Below are 16902 nucleotides of genomic sequence, written 5' to 3'. Positions count from 1 at the left end.
GTCAAAAAAACAAAGAGGCAACCCACAAAATGGGAGAAGATATTTGCAAATGACAGTACAGACAAAAGGTTGATATCTAATATTATTCTTTTACATTTTTTTATTGTGTGATGTTAGTCACCATAAAATACCTCATTAGTTTTTGATGTAGTGTTCCAAGATTCATCGTTTATGTACAACACCCAGTGCTCCATGCAATATATACTCTCCTTAATACCCACCACCAGGCTCACCCATCCCCCACCCCCTCTCCTTGTAAACCCTCAGTTTCTCAGAGTCCACGGTCTCTCATGGTTCGTCTCCCCCTCTGATTTCCCCCAACTCACTTTTCCTTTCCTTCTCCTCATGTCCTCCATGTTATTCCTCATGTTCCACAAGTAAGTGAAATCATATGATAATTAATTCTCTCTGCTTGACATATTTCACTCAGCATACTCTCCTCCAGTTCATCATAATTAGCCATCAGGGAAATTCAGATCAAAACCACACTGAAATGCCACCTTACACCAGTTAGAAAGGCAAAGAATAACAAGGCAGGAAACAACAAACGTTGGAGAGGATGTGGAGAAACCCTCTTATACTGTTGGTGAGAATGCAAGTTGGTGCAGCGCAGCCACTTTGGAAAACAGTGTGGAGATTTCTCAAAAAATTAAAAATAGACCTACCCTATGACCTGGCAATTGCACTAATATAGCCCTTTCAAACCTCTGTTAGTGAACCAATTAGCTCATGGGGTAATTAGGAGCTAAACCTATGATTTGAATGACTTGGATTTGAATCAAAGCATCTCCCCTTTGTAACTGTGTGATTTTAAGCAAGTTATACAACTTTTCTGAGCCTCAGGAACCCTATCTGAAATTAAAAGGTAATACTACTTATCTTACAGTATCTTTCTGAAGAAAAAAATACCTTAATATAGGTGAAATGCTTTATGAAATTCTTGTTAGTACACAATTGTTATTAATAGTTTCCTGCTGGGTCATTGGTTATTTATTCTTTTTTTCCTTTAGAATAGCATTCTTGGGGAACCTGTGGCTCAGTGGGTTGAGCCTCTGTTTTCAGCTCATGTCATGATCTCAGGGTCTTGGGATCAAGCCCCACCTTGGGCTCTCTGCTCAATAGGGAGCCTTCTTCTCTCTCTCTCTGCCTGCCTACTTGTGATCTCTCTGTCAAATAAATAAAATCTTAAAAAAAAAATAGAATGGAATTCTGTTTTAAAATTTATTTACTTTTTTAATTTAAATTCAATTTAATTAACATGTAGTGTATTATCAGGGGTAGAATTTAGTGATTCAGCAGTTGCATATAACACCTTACATTACATGCCCTTCTTAATGCCCCTCATCCAGTTACCCCATCCACACCCACCTCCCTTTTAGCAACCATCGATTTGTTTTCTTAGTTAAGAGTTTCTTACAGCATTCTTAAAACTTTCTTTTTTTTTTTAAATTTTTAAAGATTATTTATTTATTTGATAGAGAAAGAGAGAGAGATCACAAGTAGGCAGAGAAGCAAGCAGAGAGAGAGGGGGAAGCAGGCTCCTGAAGCAGAGAAGCAAGTAGAGAGAGATGGGGAAGCAGGCTCCTGACCAAGCAAAGAGCCTGATGTGGGACTCGATCCCAGGATCCTTAAATCATGACTGGAGCTGAAGGTAGAGGCTTAACTACCTGAGCCACCCAGGAGCCCCCTTAAACTCCTTTCTTAACAAGACCATATAACTTGCTAACATAAATTACTGATCCCATTATAACAGAATATCTGTAAAATATAGTACAAAAGAGATACCAAATACACAAACAAAAACTACAAATCATTCTTATGAATAATGAAAATTCAAAATTATAAATTAAAATGTCAACAAGTTTTGACAAGTTAAATCATTCTTCACATTATGTCCATAACACAATCACCAATTATAACTTATTCCAGAAAGCAAATATGGACCAATATTTGAAATTTTATTAATATGATGTGCCTCATATTATCAATGAGAAGATATAATTAGGAATAATTAATATGAACTCTAACAGATCAGAATACCTCTTGAAGTTGCATGTACACTTTTTCTCAACTTGAGAAAGAGTTTATAACGTTCTCTAGTGAGATAAAAACATATAAATATTACCAAGATGTTAATAATCTTAAAAAAATAAAAAAATAAATTTTAACAATCTTTAAAAATTAAAAAAATCAATTACATAGCTCTATATGTGTGTGTGTGTATATTTAAATGAACATATATATCATAAGAATTAACCAAATCTGACTAAAATATATCTATGTAGATACCCAACATTATGTTAAAGACATTTCGCCTTAGAGATCAGTTAAGTGTTTCCTACTATTACTTCCATCATACATGGTAAAAATACACACCCAACACTTAACCACAGTTATCTCTAGCTGGTAAGCTTGCAAGTTATTTGCATTTTCTTACTTTTATTTAGTAGTACTACATATTTTTAAAATTAGTGTCATTCATTTTATTGTAAAATTTGAAGTTATTGAAGGGACTATATCAGTAGATTTAATTCATGTTTATTATAAACATGCTTCAGTAATAATATATTTTGGTAGCTATTTATGTTAGATATATGAAATATAAAAAGAAAGCAATTAAAAAAAACCTTAATTTCCCCAAGGCCTCTCATAATAATTAAAAATAGTGTGGGTTGGGGAGATAGAACTGGCATAGTTTGATATCCATTATACACAGAAACAGGGTTTAATTCCATCTTAACCCTCTCTTCCCATTCTTCTTCTGAAAGTGCTCTTGGACATGATCCCAGTGAAGGAAACTGCTCTCTTTCTTCCATTTCCTCACATTGTGCTTATTCAGCACTTGCCTTTAGAGTTTCAGTCACCTTACTCACCAACTCTTCGGTTGAGTTGAGCTGGGCTGTGAGTACCCGTGAGGTCTGAGGAACTGGAAAAAGCCATTGGAGAGAGCAGGGATGCTAATGGGTCATCACAGTTGTCTAAAAGATAAGAAAGAAAGAAAGCAAATTCCATTAGCAAGATATAGCCTGTACAGAGAGGAATGATGGCATTAGCCATTATCATTTACTAACTACTGCTCTGAACAAGGCCAGTATGACTCATTTCCATGTGCTATTTCATTGACTCCTCACAGTCTTGAAATACAGGTAAACATTTCTTTCACAGTTGGAGACATTGACTTTCAGAGATGTTAAGAAGTTTGTCCAAGGTCACAACTCCAGAAAATGGTGTGGCCAGAAATCTCACTGATTTGTCTATCATCTGCTCCTTTAATCAACCACTCGAACAAAGCCTCAAGTTATGGCTATTGAGCTTATTCTAGAAGGAAGGAGACTACTGAAGGGAAGATAAAATTGTTTACTTGCTCTTACATCTTCAGTCCCTGAGGAGTCCTGCCATAGATGTATCTAGATGGATAGAATGATTTAGAATGTCTCACTCCCAGTTATGTGAAAATGTTTGGAAAATGAAAGACTAATTCTAATAATTAATTTCTTTCTATCCCACAAAGTGAAGGAGAATAGCCCCCAATCTTGTGCCATCTTGAATCTGATATTTACTTCAGAAACAACCCTTCCCGCCTACCCTGATGTGACAGATAGGCTTTCTAAATTTTCTTTGATGCTGTCCAAATGTGGAACAGGGTGGGACCATGGGGAGATGTGATCTTGGCAACACAGACCTGTTCTTCCAGATTGACCATGCAATCTCATGCAGGGGACCCTGTTCTCCAAAGAGCAAACTGGCCATATAAATGTTCTGTAATCATTTATTTGTTTGCATTTTACACTAAATGGCACACACTTTGCAGGACTTTAGCAAATAATCTGATACATAGTAAGCCTTCAATAAAAGTTTGTTGAAAGAAATGGGTGGCCATGGAAGAAAGGAAGGAAAGGAGGGAGGGAAGGGAGGGACAGAATTAGTTCACACAACAGTACCAACATGTTTTTCCTTTTTTTCCATTCTGTACACAATTGGCTTTTCAGAACACTGCAAAATGATGCCATTGAATCTAGACATACTCATCCAAACATGACTTTATGTCATTTAATTTGAAGGCAAACTTCGTGTATTAAAGGTTCTCAAAAAAAGTGAGTCTTTTTTTTTTTTTAATGTACATTGGATAGGAGTGTTTGTTTATTTAGAAAATTCTTAGAGAGGACTATTTCATCTAACTCCAGGAAAATTAATGAGAAACATAAGGATTAAATTTTTGTTTGTTAAATGTGTTAAAAAAAAAAATCAACTGGCAAAGTGTATTTTGAGTTTTTCCCCAAACACAAATGTTTGAAAAATATTTTGAGGTACTTGACAAACACAAAACAGAGCCAGATCTTCACTAAGGAGGAATGACACAAAAATCACAGCAAGGACACCTCTGCAGTTCTGGTCATTCTGCAAATAGAAAGCAGAACTCAGGACTGCTTTATTCCAGGCATAAGATGCAGGTGCAGGGAGGTGCATACACACTTCCAATATGTTAATTTGGAAACGCAGATTGGTTACACTATTTATATATTAGCAAACAATTTTGATGTGATGCAAATCTTACATTTGCCTATACTTATCTCATTATCAGAAAACATTAGGTAAATACAGGAAACTGAATTCAGTGGAACTGACCCCCACGGAAATACAGTACACCCGTACACATGCACACATCAAACACCACACAACATCATACTTCACAGCTATGCTGTGAGCCACACTTGTCTGCAACTGTAGTTAAACCATCCTCCAATTTCAGGTAACACTCCTGGCACTCCTTCTCAATAGCTAAGAACCCTTCTGACACCCACTTCCACAAGCAAATTGAAGATTTTTTTAAAGTGCCATGTTTATACATTTATGCATTTAAGTATTCCTTAAACATACAGCATGTACAACGCCATGTTACCATTTTTATTGGGTCCTTAGGATTTTTCAATATGTTGCCAATGACATGTTTGAGTTTTGTGCCCCAACCCCATGTTTCCCTTAAAGTAGGAATAGAATTGATTTAACCATTTCAATTTAATCCAGTCCAAAAAATATTTATAAGGACATACTTTATTCTTGAACTTGAACAAGCATTAGAGAGAGAGAGTTGAGTAAAATTGAATCTTAGATCTCACAGAGCTCAGAGACCATTGAGAAATAGAAAGAGTAGATGATAGATAGATAGATAGATGATAGATGATAGATAGATAGATAGATAGATAGATAGATAGATGATAGATAAAACTGATGAGAAAGTTTAAGGGAATTTCACCAAGGTTACACCCAAGCCAGTAAAATGGGGACCCAACTACTGATCTGCTCTGTCTCCTCCAGCCCTATGCGGTTTCCTCTTTAACAAATTGCTGGCCTCAAGGAGAGGTTAGCTTCCAAAGCTTCCTGGCCTTGTGACCCCAACTGCCATTTTCCCCAATGGCCATTTCCTCTTCTGAATTGTACCTTCCTTGGATCTCAGTTTGTGGGGTCAGTGTTTCCACTTGGAAGATTAGCAACCTTTATCATAAACAGTCTTTGCTAAAGGGAAGGTCCAGAGGAGGTTGTTCAGGATTCCTCTCATCACGGACCTTGTGCATTGCAAAAGTGACTTTTAGAGAACACAACTGAAATGTTGTTCTATCCTTAAAAATGAAAATAATGGGAAAATTTCAAATCAGAAAGGAAGAAAGACCTCTCCTCCACAGCCAGTACATAGCTCCTTTTGCCTTCTTTATGTCACCTAAATTGAGAATAGACCAGGCCTCTAATCAAATTAACCCTGGTCACTGGGAATTAAGAATTTGTCCATGTAGCCATTCTAATTCCAAAAGTGTGTATTATTTTTAGACATGTGTCCTATTCTTAAAGCAGAAGAGAAATGATCTAGCATACATGAGAACAGTTTATATATGTTTTGATTCATGATTTGGGGTAGTGGGGGATAGTGGAAATTATCAGGAAGGCTAGATCTAAGAGTCTGTCATTCTAGTTTGGTTTCTTCTCTTGATTTGGTGACTCCAGTTAATACATTCAAATATACTAAAACAGCAACTTCTTTGTCTGCAAAATCAAGAGAGTCATCTCTGACATATCTAGCCAGAGCACCATCTTAGAACAAACAGAACGAGAAGATATGGGAGAAACCCCCTTTAAAGTATAAAGCATAGAATGAAATCAGGAAGCACTATATGAATTGTCTGTAATATTTGCAGTAATCAAAAACAACCATTTCAACAATTTTATTTCTGAGACATTGTATGTCACCATACCTGCTCAATAACTGATGTCACCAATAACTCTTTTGCACTAAACATTGACAAAGGGCCAGATGAGAAGGAGAATATGAAATGGAGGGGGAAAGAGGGTGTCAAGAATCACCAGAGAGGGAGAACAACATTGCACAGGGCAGTCGTCCCTCTCTGTGGATCGGCAGCCTTGCGGAGCCTGGGCCAACATCACACCAAACACATGGATGGGAAAGAAAGAAACAAAGCACCATCTGCTCCACCATTCCTGCAGGCTTTAAATAAGCAAACCCGTGTTGTCATTACATTTTAGGCACCACTCACATCTCTGCTTTCTGACAGTGTGTCTGCACACTGCTAAATCTATCAGTCAGTTCCTACAAAAGTATGGTGGATGTTTATCTGTATTTACATGAGGAGAGAGGAGAGGGTGAATAAACCCAGGTGGGCAGAGAGATGTTCAAAGTTTGGGGAAAATATAGCAAAGGACTAAAGTCAGACTTTGAAGAGAACACACAACCTGAGATAGACCTTCATAATTTTACTAGAATATCATTTTTCACACTTAATGGATGCATTGGCATAGTAGAATATTTTCAAAACAAAACTCTGAAAACTCCCATGGATGGGGCTTATCTTTAAAAGACTTTTTTACAGGGGTGCCTGAGTGGCTCAGTTGTTTCAGTGTCAGACTCTTGGTTTTGGCTCAGGTTCTGATCTCGGGGTCCTGAGATTGAGCCCCACGTTGGGCTCCATGTCTAGTGACAAGGCTGCTTGATATTCTCTCTCCCTCTTCCCCTCCCACACTTGCTCACGTGCTCTCTCTCAAATAAATAAGTAAATCTTTAAAAAATATTTTTTTGCAAAAAGGAAATAAAATTAAAAAGCTGTTATTAAAAAAATGTAAACCTTTACTCATGTGTGATTTGTTAATGCATTTTCCTCAGCAGATAATTTCATTTCCATCTTTACCTTTTTCCTTTATGACATTAAGGTCACTTTCTACTCTACCCAATGCCCAGGCAGATAAAAATCCATGCTTATGTGTATGATGGAAAGTTACTCAGCTCTTTCCAATCAGTAACTGCTGAACAACACTATTCTTATCTGTAAATGACTTAGCCCTACATTCATAGACTAAGAGGATACCAAAACCCAAGGAACCTATGAAGTGGTGAAATTCAAGCCCTTCACTTTACAATTGAGGACTTCAGGGTTTGGAGAGATGACAAGGCTGTTAAGGATTATTCAGTTCACTGATGGACTAACCTAGATAAAAGCTCAGGTCTCCTTACTCATAAATGGTGACTGCTAGCTCAAAGTTACCTGCTACATCTGCGTAAGTCCAGTGATTATTATTATATTGTGTTTTATAACATTCGTTTAAAGAATAACTTTCTTTGTGCAAAAGGAAGGTCAGAGTTGCATCTTCTGGATAACAGAAAAAAACAGTAAAGAATAGCATAGGATTTTCAAAAGAATTTGAATGTCTTCTCTATTTTTTCTTGTCTTTTTAGTTCAACAACTTTAACATCAAGAAGAAAAGAAAACATAAAGGAAGGATTAAAAAAATAAGAACAGATAAATAAAAGTGATATGTTTCCTTATGAATATTTGTGTGGATCCTCAAGTTAAGCATTTTGTTTGATATTTTCAGTCTGAAGAAGTGGGGATTATTTGTTCCTTAGTATGTATGTACGGTTACATACTAAAGGTCTTCTATCATGTTAATTAAAAGGTAAAGGCAAACAAGAGAATTCTGAGTAAATATGATATTTACACAGCTTTTTAGAAATTATCATTGACTATTTAAGATGATTCTACTTTAAGTAACACTTTTTGTTACCAACATATATTTTTATTCATTATTATTAAAATACCAATAGAGTAACAGATGGCCCCGAAGTCAAATTGTGAGTATCATCTTGATTACCACAGTAAATTGTCTGTATATGGGGATTTGGAGCTTGGGGATTCACTTGTATTTATAGGTGAGATAAAATTCCTCTTAGCATTTCACACTTAATGGCCTACTTTGTTTAAAAGACATAGAGCACATATTTTGTGTAGTGCCTACAATGGTGCTTAGAAGTGACAAATCATGCTTTTAGCTTCATTTATTTTTCCCCTTGTTACCTATAATTTCACTTAGTAAACAACAAAAATAAATACTCTAATATTACTCTTAAATCTGACCCGTCCCCATTTTCCACCATGAAATCCTAAAAGATAAATTGCTTTATAATGAACAGAACAAGAAACATGGCTCTCTAAAATAAAAGAAGTTTAGATAGATGAAAAGAAGTTTAAACCTTCTCTCTCCTGACATCTATCTCCAACTTAATACAGTCTCTGCCATTTGACTACCTGCTGAATAAACATGGTTGTGCTCTTTGCTATAGGAAGACAAAATCAAAGTCAAAGGCAAAGACCCTGAACTCAAGAAACCAAGCATCTACTTTGCATTGAATGATAATCCACATGTATTTTTAAGAAGCTTTTTATGTTTATGAAAAATTCCATGTAAAAAAAGTTTAACTTGGGATTCAGGAATCCTAGGCACTCTTCTACCTTTGATATTTCCGGTTTTACCTTTCTATATTTCAGATTCCCCAAATGTAAATTGCAGGGGTTATCACTCATTTGTTCAATCAACAAGCTTTAACTGAGCACATTCTAGACATCTGAGGGTCTGTCGGGCCTCAAAGCTAATAAAGGCAATTAAAGCAAATTCCTCAAACATGGTGGAGATGGGCACTTCCCTTGCTATGCTGTGCTGGTGATTGGTGATGGATGGGGTGCAGCAGGCTGCAAGAGTTTCTGGAAGAAAGGCTAGTCCTGACCAGGGATTGACAAGAGAGCTCTCGGGTATTTTCCCAGCTTTAAAAGCAATTCTATTCACAATCTTGTGTTAGATTTGATATGGAGGTACTGTCTTTCAATTATAAATGGTTTGCTAAGATAGTAAACAACAAGTATTGGAGAGGATGTGGAGAAAGAGGAACTCTCTTACATTGTTGGTGGGAATGCAAGATGGTGCAGCCACTTTGGAAAACTGTGAAGATTCTTTAAGAAATTAAAAATAGAGCTACCCTATGACCCTGCAATTATACTACTGGTTATTTACCCTAAAGATACAGATGTAGTGAAAAGAAGGGCCATCTGTATTCAGCAACGGCCACAGTCACCAAACTATGGAAAGAACCAAGATGCCCTTCAACAGAAGAATGGATAAAGAAGATATTATCCATATATACTAGGGAATATTATGCCTCCAGAAAGGATGAATACCCAACTTTTGTATCAACATGGATGGGACTGAAGGAGATTATGCTAAGTGAAATAAGTCAAGCAGAGAGAGTCAATTATCATTTGGTTTCACTTACTTGTGGAGCATCAGGAATAACATGGAGGACATTAGGGGAAGGAAAGGAAAAGTGAATTGGAGGAAATCGGAGGGGGAGACGAACCATGAGAGACTGTGGACTCTGAGAAACAAACTGAGGGTTTTGAGGGGAGGAGTGTGGGGGCTATGTGAGCCTGGTGGTGACTATTAAGGAGGGTACATATTGCATGGAGCACTGAGTGTGGTACATGAACAATGCAATCTTGGAACACTAAAAAAATAAAATTAAATAAAGAAAAATAAATGGCTTGCTAGGACTACATCATAAATAAACGACCAAGTATAACAGCAAAGCAGCAGGAGCTGTCTGTCTTGCACAGCTGTCTGTCTAGGTTGTCAGCAAGAGGAAAACCATCATTTGTACTGTGTGGTTGAGGCAGCTACAAGGGTTGTAATCCATTTCACACTCTAGTCAATATCTATGCTGGGCTTTGAACCAAGGTTGGTATGATTCTTTGCATATCGCCTATTTGAAAATTGACTTCCAATCTCTAAAAATGACAGCAGGAATGTCTCCTAGATGGACATGGGTGAGTCTTCCATTTGACTGTCTAGTGTGAGTTTGGCCCTTCTTGGATTTTCAAGAATGTGCCCACATGACTGTTACATAATTAGCCTAAACTCAAAATATGCCTAAAAATATGTTTTTCTAAGTTGCTTTCTTCATATACTCCATTTCACCCCCAGACCTCCACTAATGGATTTTTTTTTTATTATTCTCAGGTTAGGAATATTGACTATCTTATTCTTCTATTCTAACCTTAAATATAATTTATTAATGACTTAATATAAACTGAAGAATTTTTTTTAAGAATTTATTTATTTATTTGACAGAGACACAGCAAGAGAGGGAACACAAGCAGGGGGAGTGGGAGAGGGAGAAGCAGGCTTCCCACTAAGTAGGGAGCTCGATGCAGGGCTCATCTCAGGACCCTGGGATCATGACCTAACCTAAAGGCAGATGCTTAACCAGCTGAGCCACCCAAGTGCCCCTAACTGAAGAAATGTTTCCTAATTCCTTCATGTGTGAGTCACAGGATATATATACTAATTGTGGGGTGATTAAAGCATACAAAGCTCCTGGTAGAGCAAGGATATTATTCTACTCCAGCACTTAATGTCCAGTACTACATATATGTTCAATAAATATGTGTTGAATAAATAGTTGAAAGAAAGGTCTCTCAGATTTGTACTCAATTTTTTTTTCCCTTTCATTTGTCCACTACTTAATCCCATATCAGGCTTTTTGAACATCATGTGACACTTTTGGTAACCACCTTGTCAGTTTACCACTTGTGTCTATCCTCATTCAATCAACAGTTGTAAACCCTTATTTTCTTTTTTTTTTTTTTAAAGATTTTATTTATTTATTTATTTGAGAGAGAGAGACAGTGAGAGAGAGCATGAGTGAGGAGAAGGTCAGAGAGCGAAGCAGACTCCCCATGGAGCTGGGAGCCTGATGTGGGACTCGATCCCGGGACTCCAGGATCACGCCCTGAGCCGAAGGCAGTCGTCCAACCAACTGAGCCACCCAGGCGTCCCGATAAACCCTTATTTTCAACAACATGTTTCTCTCACCAAGACCTAATAGTATGTGAGCCTTAAATTTGGCTTCCAGAGGTGACATCACAAAAATGAAGGAACAAAGAGAGAGTTGTGTGCATATATGAGGTCTCAGCTGACCATAAGGTCAGAGCATCATTGAAGGGGTCACAGGCTGGTCAAAGACTCAGAAACTGAGGTCCAGTCACCAGAGTAAGGAGTAAGGAACCTGTTGTTGAGATTAGCTTTGATCAGAGACCAAGAACCATAACCCCCAAAAGCATTACTTGTGGTGTCTAAATACAAATATGCTAAAGTTTTTAAACTCTTAAGATTATGAATGCTTATTCATGGAGGAGCTGGATGAGTTAGAAGACAGTAAGTCTTTGATGGGTAGAAAAGACAAGAATCATAAATAAAAAGGACTGGAAATTTCTGGAATACAAGAAACTGAGATTCGTGACAAGATTATTTTTAAAAGCAAATGATAAAGAAAAGCCAATATTTGAAATAATTAAATTTTATCTATTAAATTAAATTCTAAATCTAACTTTGCTTCTATGTACCCTTGTTCCTTTCTTCCTATCTGCAACTATCAACACTCCTCATAGAACACAATTATCAGCATTACACACAACTCGCAACATGCACATACACACACATCATTGCAAAGTACAGTGTCAGTCAGGTTTGGGATTTTTTTTTTTTAAGCAAAGCTAAAAAAAATGAATGAATGGGATATATAGAATGAAGAAGATTATGAAAATGGTTTAAAGAATTAAAAGTACAGATTATGTCTTTTTACTTTCATAAAAGTGAATTGTTTAAAGGATTATGCATGGAGTATTAAGATGAAAGAATGGAGACAACTGAAGAATTAATAAAGATAGTGTTTCTGCCAATTCAGTGCTAATCAGAGCTGAGAATTTCTGTTCTGGAGCTGTGGTCTTCTACAGTAGATACCTGTTCTTTCTTTGAATACAATGAAGCTAAACTTCCAATAGCTACTCATGTTCTTGCATCAAGTAGTTCTAAATTACAATGAAAATTCTGGTTCTCTGGAAACCCTGATTTTAAAGGGCAGATCAATCAATCCTTAGATATTTATAAAAACCTCTTTGTTTTTAATGGGCATAGGCACAGAGTTTCTAAAGGAAACACTAACATCTCTGTATCATCAATTTGCTCATTGGAATCGAGGGAAAAGGCCTGATTAAAAAGATAGGCTTGGGTTGGAAACTAGCCAGTTGGCTGACAGCACAACCCAATGAGGTCAACGCCAACCATTTATGAGTGGATGGGATAAACATGTACTGATAATGTGAACAAATATTGATCGTTATTGGTCTTTAGATGAAAAAATAATGACAGCCCAGAGACAGAAGCAGTTGTCTTTCAAGATCATAATCTGGCTCTGTATGTGTGTGTATGTGTGTGCATTTTCTTTCTGGACCAGTTGGAGACTGTAGTATATTTGGAAAGAGCCCAGACATTGGATTCCAGCCCAGTCTGAATTCAGATCCTGACTCTGCAGCTTACTAATTATATGTCCTTTGGGATGTTATTTAATCTCAGTCTTCTCTGTGTATAATGGGGATAATAAGTGTACATAGGCTTGTTATGAGAGCAAAAAAAGACAATTCATGTAAAATATTTAACCCAGTGGTTGGCACATGTCTGGATATGTGTTCATTCCTTCACTTGCTGTCACTCTTTCTACTTTAAATTCAAGCTCACCCTTTCCAGTTGCAGTCATTACATTTGAAAAATGACATTTTTGTACACTTTATTATATATTTCAGACTTTTCCCATCCAGATGGTTTTAACACTATTTCTTTATCAGCATTTCAGGGCTCTTAATATAATTCTGTACCAAGAGCTATTCTGTTTATGCATTACTTATGCTCTAAGACCAAACCCAGTACTCTTTCTAAGTTTTATCATCTTTTTTTTTTTTTCTTTAATGCATTCAATAGCAGTCCTTAAGCACAATGTGCCAAGGATCATGCTGTCTGGTCCATTATACTGGTGAGTCTTTTTTTTTCTTTTTAAGATTTTACTTATTTATTTGTAATCGAGAGACAGAGACATAGAAAGCATGAGTAAGGCGAGGGGCAGAGGCAGAAGCAGGCTCCCCACTGATCAGGACTTGAACTGATAGCAGGTGGCAGACACTTAACCAACTGAGCCATCCAGGTGCCTATATACCAGTGAGTCTTTGTAAGAGGAATATGAAGCACAGCTCTTAGAGGACATTACAAAGAATGAAGCTGTAGAATATGTTTGGATTTCTTTCTAGTCCTTATATTTGATGTATTTTTTTAAAAAGATTTTATTTATTTATTTGACACAGAGAGAGAGGTCACAAGTAAGGCAGAGCAGCAGGCAGAGATAGAGGGGGAAGCAAGCTCCCTGCTGAGCAGGGAGCCTGATGTGGGACTTGATCCCAGGACCCTGAGATCATGACCTGAGCCGAAGGCAGAGGCTTAACCCACTGAGCCACCCAGGAGCCCCTAATGTACTTTTTTTTAAAATTAGACATTAAAAAATGGTCTTGCTACATTTGTGCTTTTAGTTCAGAAGCTTAAAAAGCTGAGAAACACTGCTCTAGGCAAGAAAGTCTCCCCAGTTTGTATTCTGGAAAGTTTGTTCTGGTTTCAGCATAGAAAATGGAGCATGTTTATGTGTGCATGTCCACAGCAAGCATGCGTACAGAGTAGTGAGGGTAATGGACAGGGAGAACCAATCAAGGCCTATGGAAATAGTAAAGAAGTGATAATGAAGGCCTGAACTAAAACAATGGCAACTGGAATGGAGAAAAGGTAAGAAAATTGAGGTATATATATCACTTAAGAATCATCGTTGCTTGGTGCATTGAAAGGGAGGTAAAAATAAAAGATAGTTTAAAGGTTTTGTCTCAATGACTATCTGTTTTGTCATTTTAGAGACCTGGAGACTTACAGATCGGTTTCTAAAATTAACAAATTTAAATCAAGCAAAACAGAGATGAATGACCACACATTAGAATGATTTCCAAAGTATAGTTAATACTCCTCATCTTCCTTTTAGATAAATACAATAAATAGTGTCATGAGAATACTACACACCCACATACACACATATATCACATGGCAAGTCATATGTTGTAAAGCAGCACATCCTTAATTGTCCAAAGAGAGAAGTGAGCAGTAAGTACTATATTCAATAAAAAAGAAACATCACATTGACCTGAAGTACGTAGTTCCCCATGCTTTCAGAACACAATTCTAGTCTCTTCCTTTCTGGGCTCAGACCTGGTTTGCAGCGACATAGCTAAACACACCAAGAAGATCGGAATCCTGGGTAAATATGGGACCAGTTATAGTGCCTTCCTCAGGAAAACAGTGAAAAAGATTGAAATGAGCCAGCATGCCAAGTACACTTGCTCCTTCTGCAGCAAAACCAAGATGAAAAGACTAGCTGTGGGGATCTGGCATTGAGCCTTCTGCATGAAAACTATCGTTGATGGTGCCTGGACCTACAACACCCTTCTGCTGTCACAGTAAAGTCAGCCATCAGATGGCTGAAGGAGTTGAAAGACCAGGAGAAGCCCCACCATTTTCTGGCCTATAGCAAATGGGTTAATTTATGTAACAACAAAAACAACAAAAGAATATAATTCTAGTCCCTTGCCTCTCTAGATCCATTCATAATCACACTGTTTGTTATTTTATTTCCTAGCACTCCTTATTTCTCAGTCTGTGCTCACAGCTGGAAAGTTTTTTGACAGCTTTCTGGACCATTCTGTGCATACTTCTATGCCCCTCCATCTGTGACTCTGTCCTGAAAGCCCTCCATATACCTTCCGCTTGCCCACCCATCAACTCCTATTTCCTGCACAGGATAAAAATGCTCCCAGAGCATGCCTTGATCTCCTCATGCAGAGAGAAGTGCTTCTTCTTTGGGGGGTCAGTAGGTCAGTAGGAAGACCTACCACAACAATAAGCTTTTATTTTGATGATATTGTTGCACCTGAGGTATCAAGCTCTTTGAGAGCTGGGACCATGTCTTACTTCCTATCCTCCTTGCCTTTCACAGATCAGCTGTTCAATAATTATTTGTTGAGTAGAATCTTAGATAAATGAAGGAAAGTCTTTAATCCAAATTAAAAATCTGAGTAGGAACTGGACAGCTTTCTAAAATGGGAAATGTCTGGGCAACAGTCAAAACTTTGGGGGGTACAGCTCAGTGGAAGAGCATTTGACTGCAACCATAAAGATTCCGCCCAAGTCACGTAGGGGAGTTAAATCAAAACTGAATGCCTGAAGAGAATTTTGATGAGATCATCAATACTATTTTTGTATGCGTGTGATTTCCAAATACCTTCTTTAATTGATCTTTGGGGGAAAAAATGTCTCAGGTGAGTAGGACGGCCATAATGGTGGTCATCTAACAGGTGAGAAGCACAGTTATCAGTGACACACAAGTGTTACCTGGAAAGACAAAGACATCTTCTCTCCAAAGTACTTGCCCTAGCCTCAAACATCTCCCCCATCCCAGTTCTGCTGGCAAAGAAAGCAGACCAATAAATACAGAGGGGATCCTGACTGTGTAAATATAGTACGTGTGCAAGTATTGAGTCGAATAAAAACATTAATGCTGTGGGTTGCATCACTCTGCCCATGCATTTGGTTGTCCTACTTACTTACTGGTACATTTAGACAAATCCATTCATTTCTCTGTGCTGCAGTTTCCCCTCCCTGGAAACTGGTGATGCAGATGCCTATTCTCCACAGAGAGAATGTGACAAATTAGAATTATTATGAATAAGCAACAGAGAAAATAATGCTTGGTAGATAAAAGTGTTCAATTAATGGTAACTATAACATTATAATTATCCAGTAAGCCCCTGTATGGATTTTTGAGTAAGGAAATGATATTTAGAGAGTACATAAACTTGAATCCTAAAATTTAGAAGTGAAAACACTTCCAGTTCTCAATGGTCATCTTTAACTTATCACTAGACCTCTCTTAATATTGCTCTTAGAATTTGAGATAGGAACTAGGCAAGGGTGGCGAATAAACTGGCCTTAGTGGTTCCCACTTACCAGCTGGTTCCCTTTTATTGATTACTGATGGCTCTGCCTTAATGTGCTTATCCTCTTCTAAAAAATTTTAATCACTGCAAGAGAGGGAACCAGGCAGAATTAGGAGCTAAGTCTCAAATCTGGTCCTTTTGTCTTTGCTGCCCTCTGTACTCTATCACCCATACAAAATATATCCAATTTACAGCAGTAGAGATTAGATCTTCATTTATTATATGCAGACAGATATTAATTATTCTGAGCCCCTCATATTACCATATTTCAATTTTAGAAATGCTATATTTTATATAAATCAATAAAAATCCTGGATATGATTTACTGGATCAAAGTATGGTGTGCCATTTGTTAAAACATTCTCTAGAGAATGTTTGCTCATCAGAAGACTGAGAAAGGGGTAGGTTCCAACAGACAATCCATTCTACCAATTGTTTTTGTGGGCCAGAGAGCTTACCCATCTGATACCAAATATGATCTGATCCTGCAGAACTCTATGAAGTGACCTACCAGGCACTCAAATATAATGATTTTTGAGACATTTCAGGCCTCTAGATAATGATTTTTTGGGGACAGGCTAAAAATAAAAGCTTGTTCCGGCAAAATGCTTCAGCATGTTCTACTTTTCCTTGTAAAATGGTCTTCTTGCTCATC

At 37.4% G+C, this 16902-nt stretch overlaps 1 protein-coding gene and 1 pseudogene across 2 annotated transcripts in view; one reads left to right on the top strand and one right to left on the bottom strand.

Annotated features, from left to right (window-relative positions):
- Positions 1–16902, bottom strand: part of CNTNAP5 (contactin associated protein family member 5) — an 858994-nt gene that overhangs the window by 675660 nt on the left and 166432 nt on the right. For both annotated transcript variants that reach the window (XM_044242676.1, XM_044242675.1), the window contains one exon: positions 2874–2978. In XM_044242676.1, coding sequence (XP_044098611.1) covers positions 2874–2940 — 67 coding nt within the window. In that variant the 5' untranslated portion in view covers positions 2941–2978. The remainder of the gene's footprint in view (positions 1–2873; positions 2979–16902) is intronic.
- On the top strand, positions 11520–14828 carry LOC122902083 (annotated as a pseudogene).

This window comes from Neovison vison, chromosome 3 (genome assembly GCF_020171115.1).
Source record: "Neovison vison isolate M4711 chromosome 3, ASM_NN_V1, whole genome shotgun sequence".
NCBI classification, from domain to species: domain Eukaryota; kingdom Metazoa; phylum Chordata; class Mammalia; order Carnivora; family Mustelidae; genus Neogale; species Neogale vison.
This window is presented reverse-complemented; position numbering and strand designations above follow the sequence as displayed.